The sequence below is a fragment of the Eleutherodactylus coqui genome, chromosome 1 (genome assembly GCF_035609145.1).
Source record: "Eleutherodactylus coqui strain aEleCoq1 chromosome 1, aEleCoq1.hap1, whole genome shotgun sequence".
NCBI lineage: Eukaryota > Metazoa > Chordata > Amphibia > Anura > Eleutherodactylidae > Eleutherodactylus > Eleutherodactylus coqui.
Genome location: NC_089837.1, coordinates 112860182 through 112882082, shown reverse-complemented (window position 1 = coordinate 112882082; position 21901 = coordinate 112860182). Strand labels below are relative to the sequence as shown.

The 21901-nt window shown below is 41.5% G+C and overlaps 1 protein-coding gene across 1 annotated transcript; it reads left to right on the top strand.

Moving 5' to 3' along the window:
• The first annotated feature begins 85 nt into the window (after positions 1 to 85).
• On the top strand, positions 86 to 18360 carry LOC136625213 (carboxypeptidase B-like). Its single transcript, XM_066599252.1, has 11 exons — positions 86 to 304; positions 387 to 462; positions 10079 to 10203; positions 10657 to 10753; positions 10837 to 10938; positions 12092 to 12193; positions 12402 to 12512; positions 12605 to 12695; positions 14848 to 15050; positions 16842 to 16926; positions 17995 to 18360. Exons 1-11 carry the CDS (start codon positions 240 to 242, stop codon positions 18177 to 18179), a joined length of 1242 nt encoding a protein of 413 aa, XP_066455349.1. The 5' UTR covers positions 86 to 239; the 3' UTR covers positions 18180 to 18360.
• The last annotated feature ends 3541 nt before the right edge of the window (positions 18361 to 21901 follow it).

Here is a 21901-nt window from a genome sequence, read left to right as displayed (position 1 = left end):
CTATGTGCAGAGATTTTCCAATAGATTGCAGTCTTTCCACACAATGGCCATGAAATATTAAAACACAGGTGCACAAAAATAACTCATTGGGTAAATACAACAAGGCCAGTGCTATAATCAATCATGCATGAGACAGCCAATGGGCGTGGAACGTTCCTCTGCAAATCATAAACTTGATAAACACTCTGCGCAGCATATATAATTGGGAAACGGAGCTTCTTATTCCTACTTTCATCACCATGTGGGCCATTCTCATCCTTGTGAGCGTTGCAGCTGTATCTGCAGAGCCCAAAGCCTTTCATGGGTGAGTACGATGTTTAATGTAGATTATTGTATATTAAGAAAAATATGCACAGTTATTTACATTTATTACATATTAATTGCAGGGAGAAGGTTTTCCGAGTAACTCCACAAGATTATAGACAAGTACAACTTATCAAAACCTTGGCTGACAATGCAAAGGTATGGTGCTATCAAGTTGCTAATATATGGTATGTCTCTTTCATCACTTCATTCAGCCTATTGTTGAGCTGCAACTTAATGCTCTCTGTGGTCAAAATTCTTAACTTTCTTATGTTTACTTTATCTTCCCCAACTATGTCATAAAAAGTCACATGATCATCATCAGATTTGCCACCCAAGGATGAATAAAACTATTTCCCAATACATGTTCAGATCATAGTTGTCTTTGCTTAGTTAAGAGTAACCCAAGATATTTAGAATGATTCAAAATTGCACATGAAAAGAGCAAATCAGACCAAATGGACATGTTTGAAAGAACTTTGGAAGGGATAAATAGGCTGTATGTAAGACAGTAAATCTACAAAGCGATTTATGGTGGTGTAAAATATAGCCCCTTCTAAGACAGAGATATAGGTCTATATAGTGGAGACCAGGAGCATAGTGAGGGGGTGGCAACCAGGTAACTTGCCCAAGGCAAGGTTAAGTGAAGATCTGAAAGAAGGCACAAGATATGAGTCTGGAAGTTATTCCTTCTCCATTGCTTTTCTGTCTGTACAGCAGAAAGTTATGGTACTGATGTATCTTGTCTCCACCACAAAAATGGGTGGAGACCTGGGATTGTGCTGGTCCTGGAGGTATAGGGATAGGCTGTGCAATACCCTCATGTCTCAGCTTCAAGCTTCCCCACCAGCCTCCCTGCAATGGGCCCGGTTATAATTGTGTTGCCGCCGGCCTCCCTGCAATATGGTATGCTGTCTCTGTGCCCCAGAAGGCGGCCCCGCTCTGTTTCTTAGAGCAGTTGCCGTAAAGGAGACTGACATCAGGTGGCAGCCGGAAGCACAGAGCGCCGGGAAAGAGTGAGGGATGAGTGCAGGCGCCTGGAGAGGAGACTGACAGCAGCGGCCACGGAGGACACTGATAGTGCAGCAGGAAGCACTGAAGGGAGGACAGTGCCGGAGGAGAGTGAGGGAGCGTGGCTCTGTCACATGGCATGGCACAGAGGGCCGTGAGCAGAGGATGGCAGGGGTGAAGGGTCAAGGCACAGAGTGACAGCGGAAATGCGAGCGGGGATGCCAGAGCAGAGGAAGCCGATAGACAGCCGATGGCGGCTGACAGTAACAGGGGCCCAGGGAGCACAGGCAGTGGGTTCGATATGGGAGACTCACAGCAGCAAAGTGGCAATGATGGTTAGCATGGCAGATGGGAGGCGAGACTCTGACAGCTGCGTCTTTGGCATGGGAGATGGGAGCACTGTTGTGGGCGTCGACAAACCCTCTCCTACAACTCAACCAGGCCAACCCATGTCTCCACCCATTCTTCCAGTGGATACAAGATATACCAGTACCGAAAGTTACAACAGCCAAAGTTTCCTACCAACTGTTGTAACTTGATTCCAGCATCAGCTTTATTGAGACAAATAGAAGAGGGAGAGGGAGGAACGCTGCAGAGAGGCCCTATACTCACTCTGCTAACTATGCTTCTCTCTCCAGTGCTGGGATGTGATATCTCTGCAGGAGAGGGGTGCATGTGCGAGTGTATCTGTGTGTAATGTGTACTGTGCATATGTGAGTGTAATATATGTTTGTGTGTTTCATGCGTATGCATTGTGTATATTGCATATGTGTGTGCAACGTGTACATGCATGTGTGCACCACATAACAGCACTATATGTGTGCACACAATAGGAGTCCTATGCATATGTGTTAGGCGCGATGTACATGGGCGGATTTTTGCTGTGGAATCTATGAAGGGCGCCTGGCCGTGGATTCTGCAGCAATGTTTGTCCATAGCATGCAATGTAAAATGATTCTTCCACGTACACAAGTGGAAATCGCTTGCAATTTCCGCTCGCGGAGGGAGAATCGCAGCATGCTCTATTTTGATGCGGGACTCACACAGACGGCAGTCAATTTGAAATCGCTGTGGATCCATGTCATCGCCGTCGCAACGATGCAGCATTCTCTGCACTGCGCATGTGCGCCAGTGCGCCAGCCAGCACATCCACAGCAGAGAGAAGACAACCCGGACAGGTACGTGGGAGGGGGGGGTCACTGGCTGGCATCGGGTCTGATGATGGCTGGATCACTTCAATGACTACCCAATGTAAACCATGAATTAGTATGCTTTAGTAGTCTACGACACTACATGCTAATGTGACTGGCCAATGCTGCTCATATGAGCAGCAGTGATCAATCAAGGCAGGTGTACTGTCGTAGACTAATAGTGTACAATAATGAATAGAGTGCATCTTTTAGTTTAGAAAAGCTTGTGTGGCCATCTTTGTTTCTGGACTAAAGGGTTGCTTTAAGTAACATTTTATATGAGCGTGCCATACTGACTTTACTCTAGGTGAAGGATGCCGTAGGGACAGGACAGGCTCTCTTGGTGCCAATGGCAGGGTTTAACACATGACCCCCACACTTCTGAGTCTCTAAATTTCAGTGTGATACCTGTCAGATGGGTAATCAGTAATCTAAAGGGGTTTTCCTGGCAATTGTCAGGGCCACAACACACAGGGTATGGAGTGGAAACAGATTGCGATGACAGCAGTGTCGTGGTCAGCAGTGGTAATTTCAGGCGCAGCTCTTATTGACTTTAATGAAAGTTGAATCTGCATTTGCCAGCATTGGCCACAACACAATGGTCAGGGCTATCATCTTTCACCCCATACCCTGTGGGTTGTGGCACTGACAGTTGGTGCCTGAGCAGCTAAGCGTTTGTGGTCCCAAGCAGCAGACCACAGGCAAACAGTTATTGATTATCTATACTGAGCATAGGTCATCAATAACAATCGCCTGGGAAAACTCTAGGGAAGGGCTTGTGGGCCGTTTACAATTGTCGCGCAAAATTCCTTCATACGAAAATGTGTAATAATCATTGCGCCTAAATGCAAAATATTGTTTATTATTCGTTTCCTTTTTGTTTGTCTCTCACTTTCGACCAACATAAAAATCATTGTTGGATGGCTCACTTTTCATTGTGTGTAAACGCTCCCCGCTCAGTGCTTCACATAAAATAGAACAGCTTAGCAATGACTTTATTGTTACATTAGTCACCTACTGAGTTATCAGCTGCCCAAACAAAGTTTTCAATTGGTTGTAAGAATACATATAAAGCAGAGCATAGTTTTAATTTGTGTAGTGTATAAATTGTGTCCCCAGTCCTCAATGACGCTCTGGCCAGCTGCTTGCTTTCCGTACCCGTTGTCCTAAAGATGCAGGCAAGGCTTACTGATACATGCGAGTCAATAGTTTTTCTTGTCCATTGTGTTAAGTAGTGAAGAACATCTTTCTCCAAGTCCCTCTTCCTGTCTTTTCAGGTGAAAAAAACAGTATTTTGTTGGCTTAGTGTTGTGCACTCTTTTCAATATTTTTATACATTCTCTTTAAAACATTTACAGGCTTTTGTCATTGCAAAGTTGACTATTATTTTTAAGAATGAACCCTATTGTTTTAACCTTCACGCTTTCATCTTCATGTCTGGTGAACTCCCCTTTCATCTCTGTTCTAAATCAAACTTCAAGCATCTCCGTCCTTGTATGATAGAAACAACAAACAATTCACCAAGGAACATTGAAGTCATGTGTTGTAGCTTTAATTCAGGGTTTGACTGTTTCCATTGACCCCCATTAACACGTTCTGACTTTTTTTCCTGATAGTGTATATCTGGTTATGTGCTACTAGGTGTGAAAGAAGTACAGAGACTGTCAGAAGGACAATTCTTAATTATCTCAGAGTAGGAGTCAGTCACTGACCCACAGGGGAGGATAGGATACCAAGGGACACTATCTCCCATATTCTCTCCTTTTAATGATATATATACACATTAGACACAGAATATTGAATACTTTTTGAAAATGTACTTAAAAATTGTTTTTTTACTGAATAAAATACCAACATTTTAGAATTCAATGACTTAAATAATAATTTCAGGGCTAATGCGTCAAACATATGTAAGTTGTAAGATCCTGGGACAACCCTTTTCCCATGCAGTAAAATAACAAGTGATATATTCATGTCTCTCCATTGAGCTCTGTAATTGGCTGCAGCCCCTGTGATGTCCCGTAAATTGGGCGGGAGTGAAGCTGTAAGCAGAGACTGGAGTGGAGTAGTAATATGTAAATTGATTATGAAGTGGTGTTGACTCGGTTGATGGCTTGAGAATACCCACACCTGTATAAGATTTCAGGTGTTATCTTGTGAGTGAGGTTGAACACTGGCCACCATGTTCATGGCAAGGCGACATAAATTATCGAAGGTCAAACGAGGCATGATAGTGGGTGCCAGACAGATGGAACATTTCATTTCAGAAGTTGTGCAGGCATTTAACATTCCTCAGTCGACAGTGTCATGTGCGTACCAGCAATACATCATAGAAGGCATTATCACCTACAGTGGACAGCACAGTGACTGCCCACAGGTGCTTAATGATCATGACCAGCGTTATCTGGCTAGAATTATCCATGCAAACAGACAAGCAACTGTTGCAGAAATCACATCCACATTCAACGCAGGAAAACCCATACACATATCTCCCTGTTCAGTGCAGTGTTCTCTAGCTTTCATGCAGTATGGGACCAGGGAACCCGCCAAAGTGCCTCTGTTAACACCTTGAGACTGGACAAAGCCCCTCACCTGGCCTTGTGAGGTTGCTGACTGGACCCTAGAGGATTGTCAATATGTGGCATTGTCCGATGATTCACGGTACCAATTATTTAAGAAGATGGTAGGGTTTGTGTGCAGCGCAGACCCAATAATGCCATGGGCGCCAGTTATCAACAAGGCAATGTGCTGATTGGTGGTGGTGGCATACTGAGTGGGGTGTATTTTCATGGCATGGGTTCACCTAAACAGGTGATTGACCGCTGCTTACTTTATTTCACTGTTTATTGACCAATTGTAATCCTTCATGGGCTTTATGTATCCCTACAAGTTGTCCACAATGGGTTCATTAAGCAGTCTAGAGAGTTCATACTCAATTGAGCACTTATGGGATGTTGTGGAGAGGTCCATCCACAACCAAGATCTTTCACCTATAAATACCATGGAGCTGTAAGTGGTTATCCAGATGACATGACTCAACATCCCTTAAGGCCTTTTATATGCCAATTGTGGAATCATAAAATCATAAAATGGTAGAGTTGGAAGGGACCTCCAGGGTCATCTGGTCCAACCCCCTGCTCAGTGCGGGATTCACTAAATCATCCCAGACAGATATTTGTCAAGCCTTTGTTTAAACACTTCCATTGAAGGAGAACTCACCACCTCCCATGGTAACCTCTTCTACTCATTGATCACCCTCACTATCAGAATGTTTTTTTCTAATATCTAATTTGTGTCTCCTCCCTTTCAGTTTCATCCCATTGTTTCTAGTTTTTCCTTGTGCAAATGAGAATAGGGCTGATCCCTCTGCAGTGTGACAGCCCCTGAGATATTTGTAGACAGCTATTAAGTCTCCTCTCAGCCTTCTTTTTTGCAAGCTAAACACTCCCAGATCCTTTAACTGTTCCTCATAGGACATGATTTGCAGGCCGCTCACCATCTAGGTAACTCTTCTCTGAACATGCTCTAGTTTGTCAATATCTTCTTTAAAGTGGGGTGGCAAGAACTGGACACAGTATTCTAGATGAGGTCTGACTAAAGGCCCATTTAGACACAACGATTATTGCTCAAAATTCGCTCAAAAGACATTTTTTGAGCCATAATCATTGTGTGCATTTATACAGCGAGATGATAGCTCAAATGACAGTTTTGAGCATTCACTTTGCATAAGTGTGTAAATGAAGGCTCATGCTGTATGAAGACGACAAGTGGGACCACTATCTTCTGCATACAGCTGTTATCTTCTTGGAGCGTTCAGCTGGTATACAGCTGAGTGCTCTGAGTGGGGTATACAGAACACAGCTGGAGCCCTGTCTTCTGCATACTTTTGCTGTGTTCATGGAGCACTCAGCCAGTATACAGCTGAGCGCTCCAAGCACGATATATAGAAAACAGCTGGAGCGCTGTCTTCTGCATACTTCTGCTGTGTTCTGTGAGCGGGATACCAGCTGAAACAATAGTATCAGTGGTATCCCGCTGAGAACTCAGCAAGCGGTCCTGATAACTCAGCTAGCTAAAAGACAACGATGAGTGAATCGTTAATGAAAACTGCACAATGGCTGTGTGTTTAGACCCATCGATTCTCGCTCAAAAGATGGCTTAGAGCGAATTTTGAGTGAGAATTGTTGAGTCTAAATGGGGTCTGAGGATAATTACCTCACGTGATCTAGACTCTATGCTTTTATTAATACATCCCAGAATTGTGTTTGCCTTTTTGGCTGCTGCATCACATTGTTGACTCATGTTCAGTCTATGATCTATTAGTATACCCAAGTCACTTTTACATGTGCTGCTGCTAAGCCCAATTTCTCCCATTCTGTATGTGCTTTTTTCATTTTTCTTGCCTGGATGTAGGACTTTGCATTTCTCCTTGTTAAATACCATTCTGTTAGTCGCCAACCACTGTTCAAACTTTTCTAGATATTTTTGAATACTCTTCCTCTGATCTCTAGTGTTAGCTATCTCTCCCAATTTTGTGTTGTCGGCAAATTTGATCAGTTTTTCATCAATGCCCCCCTTTAAATCATTTATAAAAATGTTGAACAGCACTGGGCCTAAGAGAGAGCCTTGTTGTACCCCACTTGATACATTCTTTCACTTGGATGTGCAGCCACTTATGATCACTCTTTGAGTACGATCACTCAGCCAGTTGTCAATCCACCTTACAGTTGCCTTGTCAATCCCATATTTGGTAATTTTCTTCAATAAGTATGGTATGAGATACTTTGTCAAATGCTTTACTAAAGTCGAGATATACTATATCCACTGCATTTCCCTGATCAACCCAGTCGGTGATTCTGTCATAGAAGAAAATTTGATTTGTCTGGCATGACTTGTTTGTTACAAACCCATGCGGGTTCTGGTTAATTACTCCACTTTTATCCAAATACTTGCATACATGCTGTTTAATAATTTGTTCAAATATCTTTGCCGGTATAGAAGTCCTGCTCACAGGCCTGTAGTCTCCTGGAGCTACCTTCTTCCCTTTCTTGAAGATAGGGACAACATTTTCCCTTTTCCAATCTTCTGGGACTTTTCCTGTTCTCCAGGAATTTTCAAAGATTATGGCTAGTGCTTCAGCAATTACTTCCACTGCTTCCTTTAGTATCCTAGGATGTAATTCATCTGAACCTTGAGACGTGATTCATTTAAGTTAGCTATGTGTTCCCTCATCATCTCTCTGCTTATAGACAGTCTGCATTCCTTTATCCCAATAGCACAGGGAAGATCAGTTGATGTTCCATCTGCTTTCTGAGAGAAAACGGATACAAAATAGGAATTTAAAAGTTCAGCCTTCTCAACATCATTCTTAATCAATTCATCATTTTCATCTTGTAAGCATCCAATAGCATCTTTGACTTCTTTTGCTTTTGACATACCCCCAAAATCCTTTTTTATTGTTTTTGGCCTCTGGTACAAGCCTCAATTCATTATGAGCTTTAGCTTTTCTGACACTTGCCCTACAGTTTCTGCAGACCACATTATATTCTTCTTTAGATATTCCCCCTCTTTTCATTTGTAAAAACATATTTTTCTTTGTTTTTAACATGTGTGCAAGTTCTGTATTCATCCATCCTGGTCTCTTTAAATGCTTCCCATTCTTCCTTCTTTTAGGGATTGCTAACGATTGTGCTTTGAGAATCTCATTTCGCAATATTTCCCAACCTTCTTGGACATTTCTATTCTTAAGAACATCCAGCCATTGGATTCTTCCTATCCTTTTTTTGAGTTCATTAAAATCTGCCTTTCTGAAATGCAACCTCAAGGTCTGAGTTTTCTCAGGTCTTCCTCCTTTTTTTATCCAAAATTTAAGGATAGCATGATTACTACCTCCTAAGGTCCCAGCCACTCTAACTTCCTCAACCATTCCCTCCCTGTTGGTAAGAATTAGGTCCAAAAATCAATATCCCATTGAGTTGCTGCCCTTTGCTGAGCTAGAGGGGGTCTTACACAATATTAGTTCCTGTCCTATGACTTTTGACATGTCAGGGTTCTTCTATTTCAAATAATCTGTGGGTTGCAGGGAGAATAAGCACCTTTCCCATGAATGTAAGGTGATAACTACAGGGGCTGCTGGAGTTATAGTCAAACCCATGCCCTTGTGCTAATGGAGCCCAGTAGTCCCTCTACTGCTTGGGAGGGCATGAGTACTTTAATGAAGCATGATCGTTTAGGGATCCAGGTACAGATTTTTCAGCAGGTCCCAAGAGTTTCAAAGAGTTATAATTTACAACTTAGCATAGACGCAATGCATAAGAGTCCTGAAGTTGGCCAGACACATAAAGACTTTGGTTGGTTAAAGGGAATAGTTTTCTTGTTGGAGGATTTTTGTCGGTCTGGCAGAGACTCAATCGTCCATTGGGAAAACAAGAATGGATTACATTTTTCGGATACTTTAATTTCCATTGAATATAAACATTGTCAATCATGGGTCACTGCTTCTTCAAAAAACAATACACAAATGACTGAGCCAGGCATATTAATTAGGATATTCAAGGGTTTGTCCGATAGTAAAAAAGAAAAAAAAAGAAATGAATAGTTTTCTGTATATTGGGCAACACACATACACATTAACAAAAAAATGTTTTCTATGAGAATAGTTGTTCTCAAGTTCCTGTGATGTACAGGGAGGACTTTAGCGAACCTTTTGCAGCCTTTTTTTTTAGCTACATGCATCTCTAAGACATATCTTCTAAGATCTTCTGAAAGTTGTTTGCATGGAGGCATGATTCACACTAACCAGTCTTTTCTTAAGATCAGATTTGTCAGTAACCAGGCTTTGTGCACCTTTTCCAATCACTTTTTCTTAATTAAATCACTTTTTGCCAATAAGCTCTTAAAGAGGCCATTAACATGGAAGTTGACTTACTTTTTCTACCTGCACCATGAATATTTATTCAATATGTTTAATAACACACATAAACGGTACAACTGCTTGTGTGCTATTAGTTTAGTAAGATTTTCTTTTTCTATAATTGTGACTTTAATAACCTTCAGGCCACATTTATTAGTAATTATCTACCATAATCATATAACATTTGCTGCTACCATTTCTATTTATTTTTTCCACTGTCAGATAACCCCTTAAAGCCCTACAATTATATTTTGCCTATATGTAGGTTTTCTGCTCAGAAACATGAGAACAACTATTCTATATGTTAACATGTTTATGTGATCGATAGTAAAAACTCATTGCAGACTATTATGGGCAGGTTGCAAAGCCATTGCTGTTATTGTGACACATCATTCTGGAAAAATCATTAAAATATTGAAGTTTACAAATTCTTTTACAAACAAATGTATTAGCCAACTCAAAATATGGTTTCCTCTATCAAAGGAGAATTGTCATTGCCCGCTTTCTTGGCAATATATTTTGACATATGGGATCACCATAAAATTTACTGAAGCAGACTTTTAAATAAAATTTAATTCAAAGTTTTATGTCCATTGAAATACAAAATACAACAAACATTTTTGCTTTCATAAATCTCTTATTTTAATCTTTTCTATTCCAGCTTGACTTCTGGATCCCTGCCTCTGTTGATCTTATAGAACCAGGTAAACGTGTTGACTTCCGTGCCGAAAGCCATGTGTCCTATGACGTTCAGGCTCTTCTTCAACAAAGTGAAATTCCTTATGAGTAAGTTGAGCCCTTGACTCTCTCAAAGTCATATTATTGATAATATACAAAAGTGGACAGAAAGGTTTTATCTAAAGCAAGAGTCTTCAAGAAGAACAACAATTTCTTCATTGCGCCGATTATAAAGTTGCAACTAAGTATAGATTACTTTTTTTTCTCAGCTTACAGAAAAATGTAGGTATTTTCTGTATGTGAAACCACCCTATTCTCTAGAGTGGTTTTACATACAGGTTTTTGTGGCACTTTTTTAAGCCAAAGTCGGAAATGAATCCAGTAGGAGAGAAACGTATAACTTTGCTTTATATTTACCGTTTCTTTTGTATCCACTTCTGGATTTGGCTAAAAGTTGCATAAGAAATTTTCACAAAAACCTGTGTGTGAAACTACCCTTAATCTTATTTTGGCATTCGTTGTTTTGTTTTTAGTAAACAAAACAATTTTGTCTTCTTTTAGAGTAATGATCGATGACCTCCAGGATGCCTTGGAAAAGCAGCGTGATAGCAATATTCGTGCGGCACACAGCTATGAGAAGTACAATGATTTTGATACAGTAAGATGTCTACCACAACACTTAAATTAAATAGGCTGCTATAACTGTGGTTAGAGCTATACTAACATAAGGCATCTCTACAGATCAGTGCTTGGTCTGCCAACATTGCTGCTCAGAACCCAGGTCTGGTGTCTCGTACTCAGATTGGAAGCTCATATGAAGGCCGTCCTCTTTACTTGCTCAAGGTAAGTAAGATCTATTTCATTGCAGATGGAGCTACTAACATTAGGGAGCAAGGGAGACTAGGTATACTATAAGATGGTTTTTCCCCTTTACAGTCAAAATCAACCAGTGTCAATGACATAGTGGGAGATTCCAAGAAAGACTTAAGGTGGTCATACACATTAGACAGCTGTTTTCCGAACGCTCATGCAGCTGATGACTATGTCTTCTGACTCCCCCATATACATGCATCTCAGTTGGTTGAGTGTTCATATGTTGTCAGTAGTAAGAAGAGAGTAAGCCGCTGCCAATCACCTCTGCTGGCGACTTATCTCCTCAAAAACAAAAGGACTGGGCTGTTGAAACCGAGAGATGAGTCAGAACATCCCAATATACATTAGATGGTTAGCCACTCCAGCTGATTTCAGCGGATTCGATCAATATATGGCTAATGTATATGGCCAATTAGAGGAAATTTTGTTTCTCTGACACTGCTTTTCTCTGTTAGCAGAATAAGCCTGTCCACCCAGAGAACCAATCTAATAATAATACTAGATGAGTTAGAAGAGGGAATTGCTGTATATACAGTTCACTAATATGCAATCCTAAATAAGGGACAGTTAAATTATAGTCTTTTATTCTAAACCTAAATTGACAGGTTTTATACAGTATATTACAGTTCATATGGCAATACTTCCTACTGATATTTCCTATTGTGCATTTTTGTAATGGTTTCTTAGAGAAAAAACTGTATTCAATGAGAATTAAAGGTACCTTTACATGGAGCAACTATCAGTAAAATGTATAGTCGCTCGGAAAAGTTGTTGAATCATAGGAACCACAGTTGTTCGTTTGCTTTTACAAAGAGCGAATGTTATTCATTAGTTTGCTGCCAATAAAGTGTTCTTAGAGGGGATCTGCGTGCAAATTAGTTTAAAAGTCATACAAACAAACAACTGTGACTTTACACCAGATGACTTTTGATCAGTCAGGGACTGGTAAGCTGAAATGAAATGACTAGCAGCTTACTGCTCGCCACCCTGTCAGTGACCAAGTTTACACTGAGCGACTATCATTTGAATTCACTCTTCCAAGCGATTATTCGGCGGATAGTCATCCCATGTAAAGGTACCGTAACAGCTTTGTTGCTTTATTTGTTATATTCTTTTCTCAAAGGTTGGCAAAAGCGGAACAAACAAGAAGGCTGTCTTCATTGACTGTGGATTCCATGCAAGAGAATGGATCAGCCCTGCTTTCTGCCAGTGGTTTGTGAAGGAAGTAAGTGATCACAATATTAGATATCGGCAAATCTGCAGTTCCTGATGTCACATATGGCAAATATCAATAGAGGTTGTTACTCTCCTACATTTCCTCTCTGGTGTACAGTATAACAGCGCATCTTACAATACAGTAAAAGTAAGCACAGTAATATCCACATATGTCACATCCTATAAGACAGTTGCTAATTCAGAATTCTTTACCATAGGCTGTTAACTCTTATGGTTCTGACTCACAATTTACCAATCTCCTCAACAATCTGGATTTCTATATCCTTCCAATCGTGAATGTTGATGGCTATGTGTACACCTGGACCAATGTAAGTAATTAAATATACAAGTGTGGAATGAGATGGAGTCGTTATAATGTGCCTTAATTATAATTATATAAATATGCAATTATGCTGTATAGAACCGTATGTGGAGAAAGACCCGCTCTGCTAACAAAAATAGCAGCTGCATTGGAACCGATCCCAACAGAAACTTTGATGCTGGATGGTGTAGTAAGTGTATTTCTACTTTTTGGGAAGGAATCTACTATTTTGTACTCATATACCATATTAAAGCCAGAAGTTGCGATATATGTGATAACTATTGAAAACCATTTAAATCATTAGCTAACCATGCTATCCATTGCTGACAGTGGACAATGGCAAAAGCTGCAATAATTGAGGAATTTGGAAAGTAGTACAAACCTAATTCCAAATGGGATACTGTGCAAAATGTAAAGTAAAAAAAGAATGCAATGATCTGGAAAACTCATATAGCTATATTTTATTCACAACAGAACATAGACCAAATATTAGAAGTTGAAAGTGAAACATTTTTCAATTTTCTATAAAAAAAATTACTTATTCAGAAATTGATGGCAGCAACACATCTTAAAGTTGGGACAGGTATCAATAGACTGGAAAGGTAAGTGGTACTAATGAAAAACATCTGAAGAGTCAATTTTCTACATGACAGCATATAAAAAAGTATGTTAGAGAGGCAGAGTCTCTCAGAAGTTAAGATGGTCAGAGGTTCAGCAATTTGTGGAAAACTTCATCTAAAAATTGTAAAACACTTTTAGAAAAGTGTTCTTCAAAGAAAAATTGCATGTACTTCGAATATTCCACCAGAGAATCTGGAGAAATTAATATGCACAAAAGACAAGGCCAACAGTCAATATTAGATGCTCGAGATCTACAGACCCTCAGGTGGCTCTACATTGAACACCAGGCATGAGTCTGTAATGGCAATCACTGCATGGGCTCAGGAATACTTCCAGAAATCACTGTCTGTGAACACAGTTCGTTGTGCAATCAACAAATGCAAGTTAAAACGGTAACATACAAAGAAGAAAGCATGTATCAACACAATCCAGAAACACCAAGTCTTCTATGGGCCAAAGCTGATTTAAAATGAACTGAGGCAAAATGGAAAACTGATATTCCTTTCAGAAACCACAGACGCCGTATCCTGCGGATTCGAGAGGAGAGGGACCATCCATCTTATTATCAGCGCACTGTTTAAAAGCCTGCATCTCTGATGGTATGGGGTTGCATTAATGCCTATGGCATGGGCATCTTACACATCTTAATAGACAGTATCAATGCTGAACACAGAGGCGTAACTTGAAGCTCCCGGGCCCCGATGCAAAACTTGTAACAGGGTCCCCAACTATAATGCTTAACTCATAGTACTGGGTTCCCTATATGGAGAAGAGAGGCCTTATGGGCCCCCTAAGGCTCCTGGGCCCGGGTGCAACTGCATCTCCTGCATCCTCTATAGTTACGCCCCTGGCTGAGCAGTTTATAGAGGCTTTAGAACAACTTATGCCCCCATCCAGATAACTTCTCTTTCAGGGAAGGACTTGCATATTTCAGACAATGCTAAACCACATACTGCATCCATCCCAACAGCATGGCTTCACAGAATTAGATTCCAGTAGCTGAACTGGCCTCTACAGTCCAGGCCTTTCACCAATAGAAAGCATTTGGCGCATTATGAAACAAAAAATCCATTAAAGAAGCCCCAGGACTGTTGAGCACCTAGAATCCTACATCAGACAAGAATTGGGCAACGTTCCTCTCCCAAAACTATAGCAATTGGTCTCCTCACTTCCCAGACATTTAAAGACTGTTATAAAGAGAAGATGGGATGCTACATAGCAGTAGACATGGTCTTGGCCCAACTTTTGTGAGATGTGTTGCTGCCATTAATTTCTAAATAAGTTGCTTTTTTAAATTGAAATGGAAAAATGTCTCACGTTCACCTTCTGATATGTTTTCCATGTGCTATTGTGAACAAAATATGGTTATATGGGATTTCCAAATCATTGCATTCTATTTTTCTTGATCTTTTTTTTTACATTTTACACAGTATCCCAACTTTTTTGGAATTGGGGTTGTATTATCTTCCATTAATGATTGTTTTAAAGACATAATTCCCTGGAAATATGCAGCATTGTTTGTGTACTATTTGAATACCTGACTTTGAAATGATGCCATCCAGGTAGGATGTAAGATCCACCTGGTGCAAGAGAAACAAAAGTCTTTACTCCATGACACTGATGAATAATATCAATCACCAACTACAATGTTCTTTCCCACACTGCTACACATAACATTAAATGTCAAGTATGGTGCATTTATATCTTTTCTTCTTTTTAAGCCGTGGGAGCTTCTTCAAGAGTTTGTGATGACACATATTGCGGTTCTGCTCCTGAATCTGAGAAGGAAACCAAAGCCCTTGCCAACTTCATCCGTGCTAACCGTTCTTCTATCAAGGGTTACCTGACCATCCATTCTTATTCCCAGATGTTACTCTTCCCCTATTCCTACACATACAATAAAGCCACGGATCACACAGAACTGGTCAGCAGGATAATCCTCTTTTATCTTTTTTCAACCTCTTAGTGATGAGCCTATTCTTAAGGACATACTCGTTGACATAGCCGTGGGAGGGCTTGTTTTTTTGGGAGTTGTATTTTTTAATGGCACTACTCCGGGGTACATATAATGTATAACTTTTATTTTAAAAAAGTGTATGTTAAACATATACTTTTTTTTACAGTGGGACCCTATGGGTGATGAATGGTACCCATCACATGCATCCTTTTAACATATACATCCCGGCATATATGTTAAAAGGAGGCCATAAATGGGATGTGAACAGAGCCTTAAGGACCATTTAGACACAACGATTATCACTCAAAATTGGCTCAAAAGATGGCTTTTGAGCGATAATCGTTGTGTTGAAATCCATTATGGTTGTTTTAGACAAGCTGATTCTCATTTGAACGAACGAGTGACATCATCGCTAGCTCGTTCGCTTTGGTGCAGCCTGTTTAGACAGACAGATACATGTTGGCACGTTCAAACAAGAATATTTTAGCCTTTCACATTCATTGTACAATCGAATGAGAAAGAATGAGGGATTGCTGTTAAAACTGAACGATAAGTAGTCAATGAGCCAATGATGGTTTTTATGCCTGCATAAAATGAACGAAAAGGGAGAGATTATCGTCCGTCATTCACCCATTAGCTCACATTTAGACAGAACGATTCATTCACTTTTAATAATTTTTTGCATGTTATCTGTTCCATTTATAAGCACCTTTACTATCTGCACAACGGGCAAGTGCCACTCCTGCCTCCCCAGCTACACTCCTGCCCTGGTGCATATAACCATGTCAATGTCATGTTGTTCTTAACAATAGCTGTACCAGTAAAAGGCAACATACAATTGAAAGTCAGACTGAAGCCCCATTTACACGGGACAACTATCGGGCAAGCAATACCCGACACTCGTCCCCGCATGTACTCACTCCCGTGCTATTACACGGGAGTGAGTATTTCTGGTTCTCTGACAGAGTGGCCAGCAGGGGGCTGGGACAGCTGCAGGAGATTTCACTCCTCGCTCTCCCCCACCCCTCTCCATTCATTTAATACAGCAGCTGTAAAGTACTTAACAGCTGCTATTTACACTGAACGATCATCGTTCAGGATCATTGCTCATTGTTTAAGCTACATAAAATCCTGAACGATGATCGTTCAGTGTAAATAGCAGTCATTCGATATAAAACGACCGCTGCTTACAGTGAATAGAGAGGTGCGGGGGAGAGCGAGGAGTGAAATCTCCTCCAGCCGCCCTGCTGCGAGCCAACGATACTCGCTCCAGTGCAACTGCATGGGAGCGAGTACATGCAAGGACGAGTGTCAGAAATCGTTTGCCCGACATTCGTGCAAATGGGGCTTAAGAGGTGAAAATGCAAGAAGGAGCAGTATAGGTGTACTGGAAAATGACCAAAATCATACTTCATATAGAATATCAGAAAAGGAAATGTTTAGACTGATATGATACTACAGATATGAAAACGTTCTAAGATAATGCTCGTTTTCTTTATCTCAGTGCTTAGGACTGTATAGTCATTTTTTGCTTTTTCTCTTTATTATTTATTCATGCCTATGGACAATATGAAGAAGCAGCAGTAAACAGTCTGCAAATAAACATACATTCCTAAATAATTCACATTTTAACTCATTGGTTTCTGTAGCTCATGTTCCGCTATCCTTTCCAGCAGTTTCAGAGTTAGTGAGGGTTTTTGTTTTACTAGAATTCTTATATGTAACTGTGTAACATGTATGTTCTTATTTCTGTTGCAGAACAATGTTGCCAAGGCAGCAGTTTCTTCATTGACCTCTTTGTATGGAACCAAGTACACCTACGGTCCTGGTGGAACCACAATTTGTAAGTTATAACGGACTCACTCACATGAGCGTACTGCACACACAATTTTTGCACACATAATATGCAGTGAATAGGACCCATTGATTTCAATGCGTTCGTTCACTTGAGTGTATTTCTTCACGCGATGTGTGATCACATGATAAAAATCTGTAACATGTTCCATCTGAATGCGTATTGAACTCATTGAAATCAATGAGCGTGCGTAAATGCACAGGAAGGGCTTAGTCACACTGCCGTAGGTGCAACTTTACTCACCGGCACGGAGCATAGTTGCACCTGAATAAAGGGAATCTCTTCCGCTTCGCCGGTTTTTCAAACTCCATGCAGGAGTTTGTAAAAACCAACTGGAAGGCACGGGCTGCTCGATCTTTCCCGCATATAGTTTAAATACATGCAGGAGAGACAGGGCAGGTCCTATATTTTTCTGGCCATACCAATCATGGCAGGGAAAAGAGGTGGTGGAAACAAAACCCCTGAAATCCCATAGAGAACAGTGGTTTTGTTTTCTCCTATTATACTGCCGCAATTATAACAGCTGTATAGGGGGACAAAACCAAGTTCGTCTGAATTTGCCGGAAACCTGACAGCGCTGACTGCAGTGCAGTGACCCAGTATGACGGTGCAGCTCTCTCTCATTAACTTCAAGATTCTACTTATCACTGTATACAGTAAACCCAGACTGACTTTCATAGCAATTCCATCAGTAAAGCTGGACTGACAGCTTAGTTTCCCTCTGCTTTCTCTCCTCTCCTGCACGCTCTATCAGCCACAACAAAGTTTATCTTTGCTAAGGTCATAAATTAGCTAATAAGAACTTAGAGAGACAGCAATATGAGCTAAGAACCAAGCCTTCTGTCCAGCTTCACCAACAGCTCTTCTATTAAAACACAATCTGCAGTTTACTCTACGCAGTGATATATAGAAGTTGCAGAAGTGAAACGCTACAAAATGTTTAATTAAGCCATTGCAGAAATGATTTTCAGCTGAAAGGGTGTCCATAGTATTAAGTAATATATCCTCAGTCATGGTATATGCTCTCAAATAATTTGGTCACGCTTTGAATTCCAGACCTGGCTGCAGGAGGCTCCGATGACTGGGCGTATGACGTAGGTGTAAAGTACTCTTTCACATTTGAGCTGCGTGACACTGGAAGATATGGCTTTGCCCTCCCAGAATCTCAGATCAAGCCCACTTGTGAGGAAACTATGCTGGCTGTGAAGCACATTGCCAATCACATCATGAATAATGCCTAAGGGAAATGTATTATTCCAATTCCAAATCATGAAAGCAAAATTATCCATTTTCTATTTCTATTTAATATTGTCTTTGTAATTGTTTTTGACTTCCTTGGTTTTAATAAGCAATAGACAAAAATGAATGTAAATGATTCATAAGGAAGAATAGAAATTAAAGTAATGTCAGATGAGAACTGTTTTTTCTGTAATTTATTTATAATTCATTGTAAAGATGAAACTCATGAGTACAAATGAATCAAATCTGGATGAAATCTAAGAGCGAGGACTGTGGCTAATTGGAGTATCCCCATTTATGGCCAATGCATTTGAGAGGGTCAGATCCATTTGAAGTGTCAAAATACTATGATCAGTACTGATGAGAATTGAGAGCCATCAGTAATTGCTACTTTTTAATGGCTGGTTGAAAATATGATGACATGTGTAGTATTATTTACACCTCTTAGGGCTAAGTCACACAGGCGCATCGGCATCCGTACACCGATGCGCCCGTGTGACTGACAGTTAGAAGACGGCCGTCTCTGTCCAGCGCTGCTGAAAGAACACATGACCGGCAATGAAGCCGGTCACATGTTCTTTCCTTCGGCGCTGCAGAGAGACAGCTGTCTTCAGGTACGTACGTCTCCTTCTTGCAGTTACACAGGCGCCGATGCGCCCGTGTGACTGAGGCCTTAATCAGGCATGGTTTAGCCAGTTACCTATCCCTTCAAGACTTGTATCCAGGAAGAAATTGGCACAAGTGCAGTGCATCTCAAAGGAAGCCATCAATGGACAAGATTCTGTTACATGCCCCTCCAATGGACATTTGCAGGATTGAGCAATAGCAATCAGAGCAAAGAAGAAGGGTATGGATCCAGAAAAAAGGGAAATGTTGCTGTTCTTCTACAGACCATATATTAGTGTAAAAATGTGCCCAGTACCCGGCCTCTTAACCCGACTATATATAATGTGGTCCTTTAATCTAGCAAATGTTGCTGAATTATCATCTATCAAAATGAAAAACATCTTTAATTTAGGGCTTTTAGCTATCTCCAAAAAACAGAATCCTGTAGGTAAAAAAAAAATGAAAAAGCAGGAAGAATTTTGAAGTGCCAGGAGCCACTATATAATATTTCTACAAATCTGATTCATAGCAGGATTCTTCCTGTAGTCTGTGGAAACTAGTTTATAGCTACTCCCAACCACTTGCTACATTAAATTGTGTCCAAGACTTACAGACATCTCTGCAACAGACAAGCTCTGTATATTGCGCTGTGGCCCGAGTTGGTACTGCAGGTTGGGTCCTACTGAAGTGACTGCAGTGCCAATTTGGGCCACTGTGCAATGCATGGAGCATGGGACAACCCCTTTAAGCTCTGACAGGGTCATCAGGAATCCTAATCTATAAGGCCCCACTCTACAATATATGATTATTTATACCTCTATTGTGGTATTCTGCACTTTCCACTTTATGCCCCAGCAGAGTATTTGTATTGCCAAAAATTGATTAAAGAAAATAAACATTCTTATTAGACGGGACTATTTATCTAACAGTTTACACAGTAAAACTCATCAGTTCTCATTAGATGTTTTGCATTGGAATGATAATATTTAGTATGCAAAATATATTTAAGTGGTGATTCACATAAGAAAGTCACCAGTGCAGTGACCTAATGGACACGATTTGTGTTGCACATAGAGATGAGCGAGCACCAAAATGCTCGGGTGCTTGTTATTCGGGACGAACTTTTCGCGATGCTCGAGGGTTCGTTTCGAGTAACGAACCCCATTGAAGTCAATGGGCGACCCGAGCATTTTTGTATTTCGCCGATGCTCGCTAAGGTTTCCTTGTGTGAAAATCTGTGCAATTCAAGAAAGTGATGGGAACGACACAGCAACGGATAGGGCAGGCGAGGGGCTACATGTTGGGCTGCATCTCAAGTCCCCAGGTCCCACTATTAAGCCACAATAGCGGCAAGAGTGGGCCCCCCCCCTCCCAAAAACTTTTACTTCTGAAAAGCCCTCATTAGCATGGCATACCTTAGCTAAGCACCACACTACCTCCAACAAAGCACAATCACTGCCTGCATGACACTCCACTGCCACTTCTCCTGGGTTACATGCTGCCCAACCGCCCCCCCTCACCCCCACAGCACACACCAAAGTGTCCCTGCGCAGCCTTCAGCTGCCCTAATGCCTCACCACCCTCATGTCTATTTAGAAGTGCGTCTGCCATGAGGAGGAACCGCAGGCACACACTGCAGAGGTTGGCACGGCTAGGCAGCGACCCTCTTTAAAAGGGGCGGGGCGATAGCCCACAATGCTGTACAGAAGCAATGAGAAATAGAATCCTGTGCCACCGCCATCAGGAGCTGCACATGTGGGCATAGCAATGGGGAACCTATGTGTCACACACTATTCATTCTGTCAAGGTGTCTCTGCATGCCCCAGTCAGACTGGGGTTCTTTACAAGTGGACACAGATGCATTTATAATTCCCTGTGGACCCACAGCATGGGTGGGTGCCAGGAAGCCACCGGCGGTACATAGAAATATCCCATTGCATTGCCCAACACAGCTGAGGTAGTAATGTTGTGCTTAATGCAGGTGGGCTTCGGCCCACACTGCATGCCCCAGTCAGACTGGGGTTCTTTACAAGTGGACACAGATGTAGTAAAAACTCCGTGTGCACCTACAGCATGGGTGGCTCCCTGGAACCCACCGGCGATACACAAAAATATCCCATTGCATTGCCCAACACAGCTGAGGTAGTAATGTCGTGCTTAATGCAGGTGGGCTTCGGCCCACACTGCATGCCCCAGTCTGACTGGGGTTCTTTTCAAGTGTACAGATGTAGTAAAAACTCTGTGTGCACCTACAGCATGGGTGGCTCCCTGGAACCCACCGGCGGTACATAGAAATATCCCATTGCATTGCCCAACACAGCGGATGTAACGTCAGCTGTAATGCAGGTGGGCTAAAAATTCATTTGATTACAATGTAGGCGAGGGCCCACAAAAATTGCTGTATCAACAGTACTAATGTACATCCAAAAAATTGGCCATGCCCCACCAAGATGGCAGGGGAAACCAATTAATCGCTTTGGTTAATGTGGCTTAAGTGGTAACTAGGCCTGGAGGCAGCCCAGTTTAACGAAAAATTGGTTCAAGTTAAAGTTTCAACGCTTTTAAGAGCATTGAAACATATAAAAATTGTTTAGAAAAATTATGAGTGAGCCTTGTAGCCCTAAGAAAAATTGCCCTTTCAGCGTGATTACGTGAGGTTTCAGGAGGAGGAGCAGGAGGAGGAGGAGGAATATTAGACACAGATTGATGAAGCAGAAATGTCCCCGTTTTGGATGGTGAGAGAGAACGTAGCTTCATTCCGCGGGTGCAGCCTACGTATTGCTTAGGTATCGCTGCTGTCCGCTGGTGGAGAAGAGAAGTCTGGGGAAATCCAGGCTTTGTTCATCTTGATGAGTGTAAGCCTGTCGGCACTGTCGGTTGACAGGTGGGTACGCTTATCCGTGATGATTCCCCCAGCCACACTAAACACACTCTCTGACAAGAAGCTAGCCGCAGGACAAGCAAGCACCTCCAGGGCATACAGCGCGAGTTCAGGCCACGTGTCCAGCTTCGACACCCAGTAGTTGTAGGGGGCAGAGGTGTCACGGAGGACGGTCGTGCAATCGGCTACGTACTCCCTCACCATCCTTTTACAGTGCTCCCGCCGACTCAGCCTTGA

Excerpts from the sequence above, each read along its gene's own strand:
- LOC136625213 (XM_066599252.1), top strand. The coding sequence starts at position 240 with ATGTGGGCCATTCTCATCCTTGTGAGCGTTGCAGCTGTATCTGCAGAG. Across the intron at positions 10,204-10,656 it reads CAAAGTGAAATTCCTTATGA|AGTAATGATCGATGACCTCC; the intron begins GTAAGTTGAGCC and ends GTCTTCTTTTAG. Across the intron at positions 10,939-12,091 it reads GTCCTCTTTACTTGCTCAAG|GTTGGCAAAAGCGGAACAAA; the intron begins GTAAGTAAGATC and ends CTTTTCTCAAAG.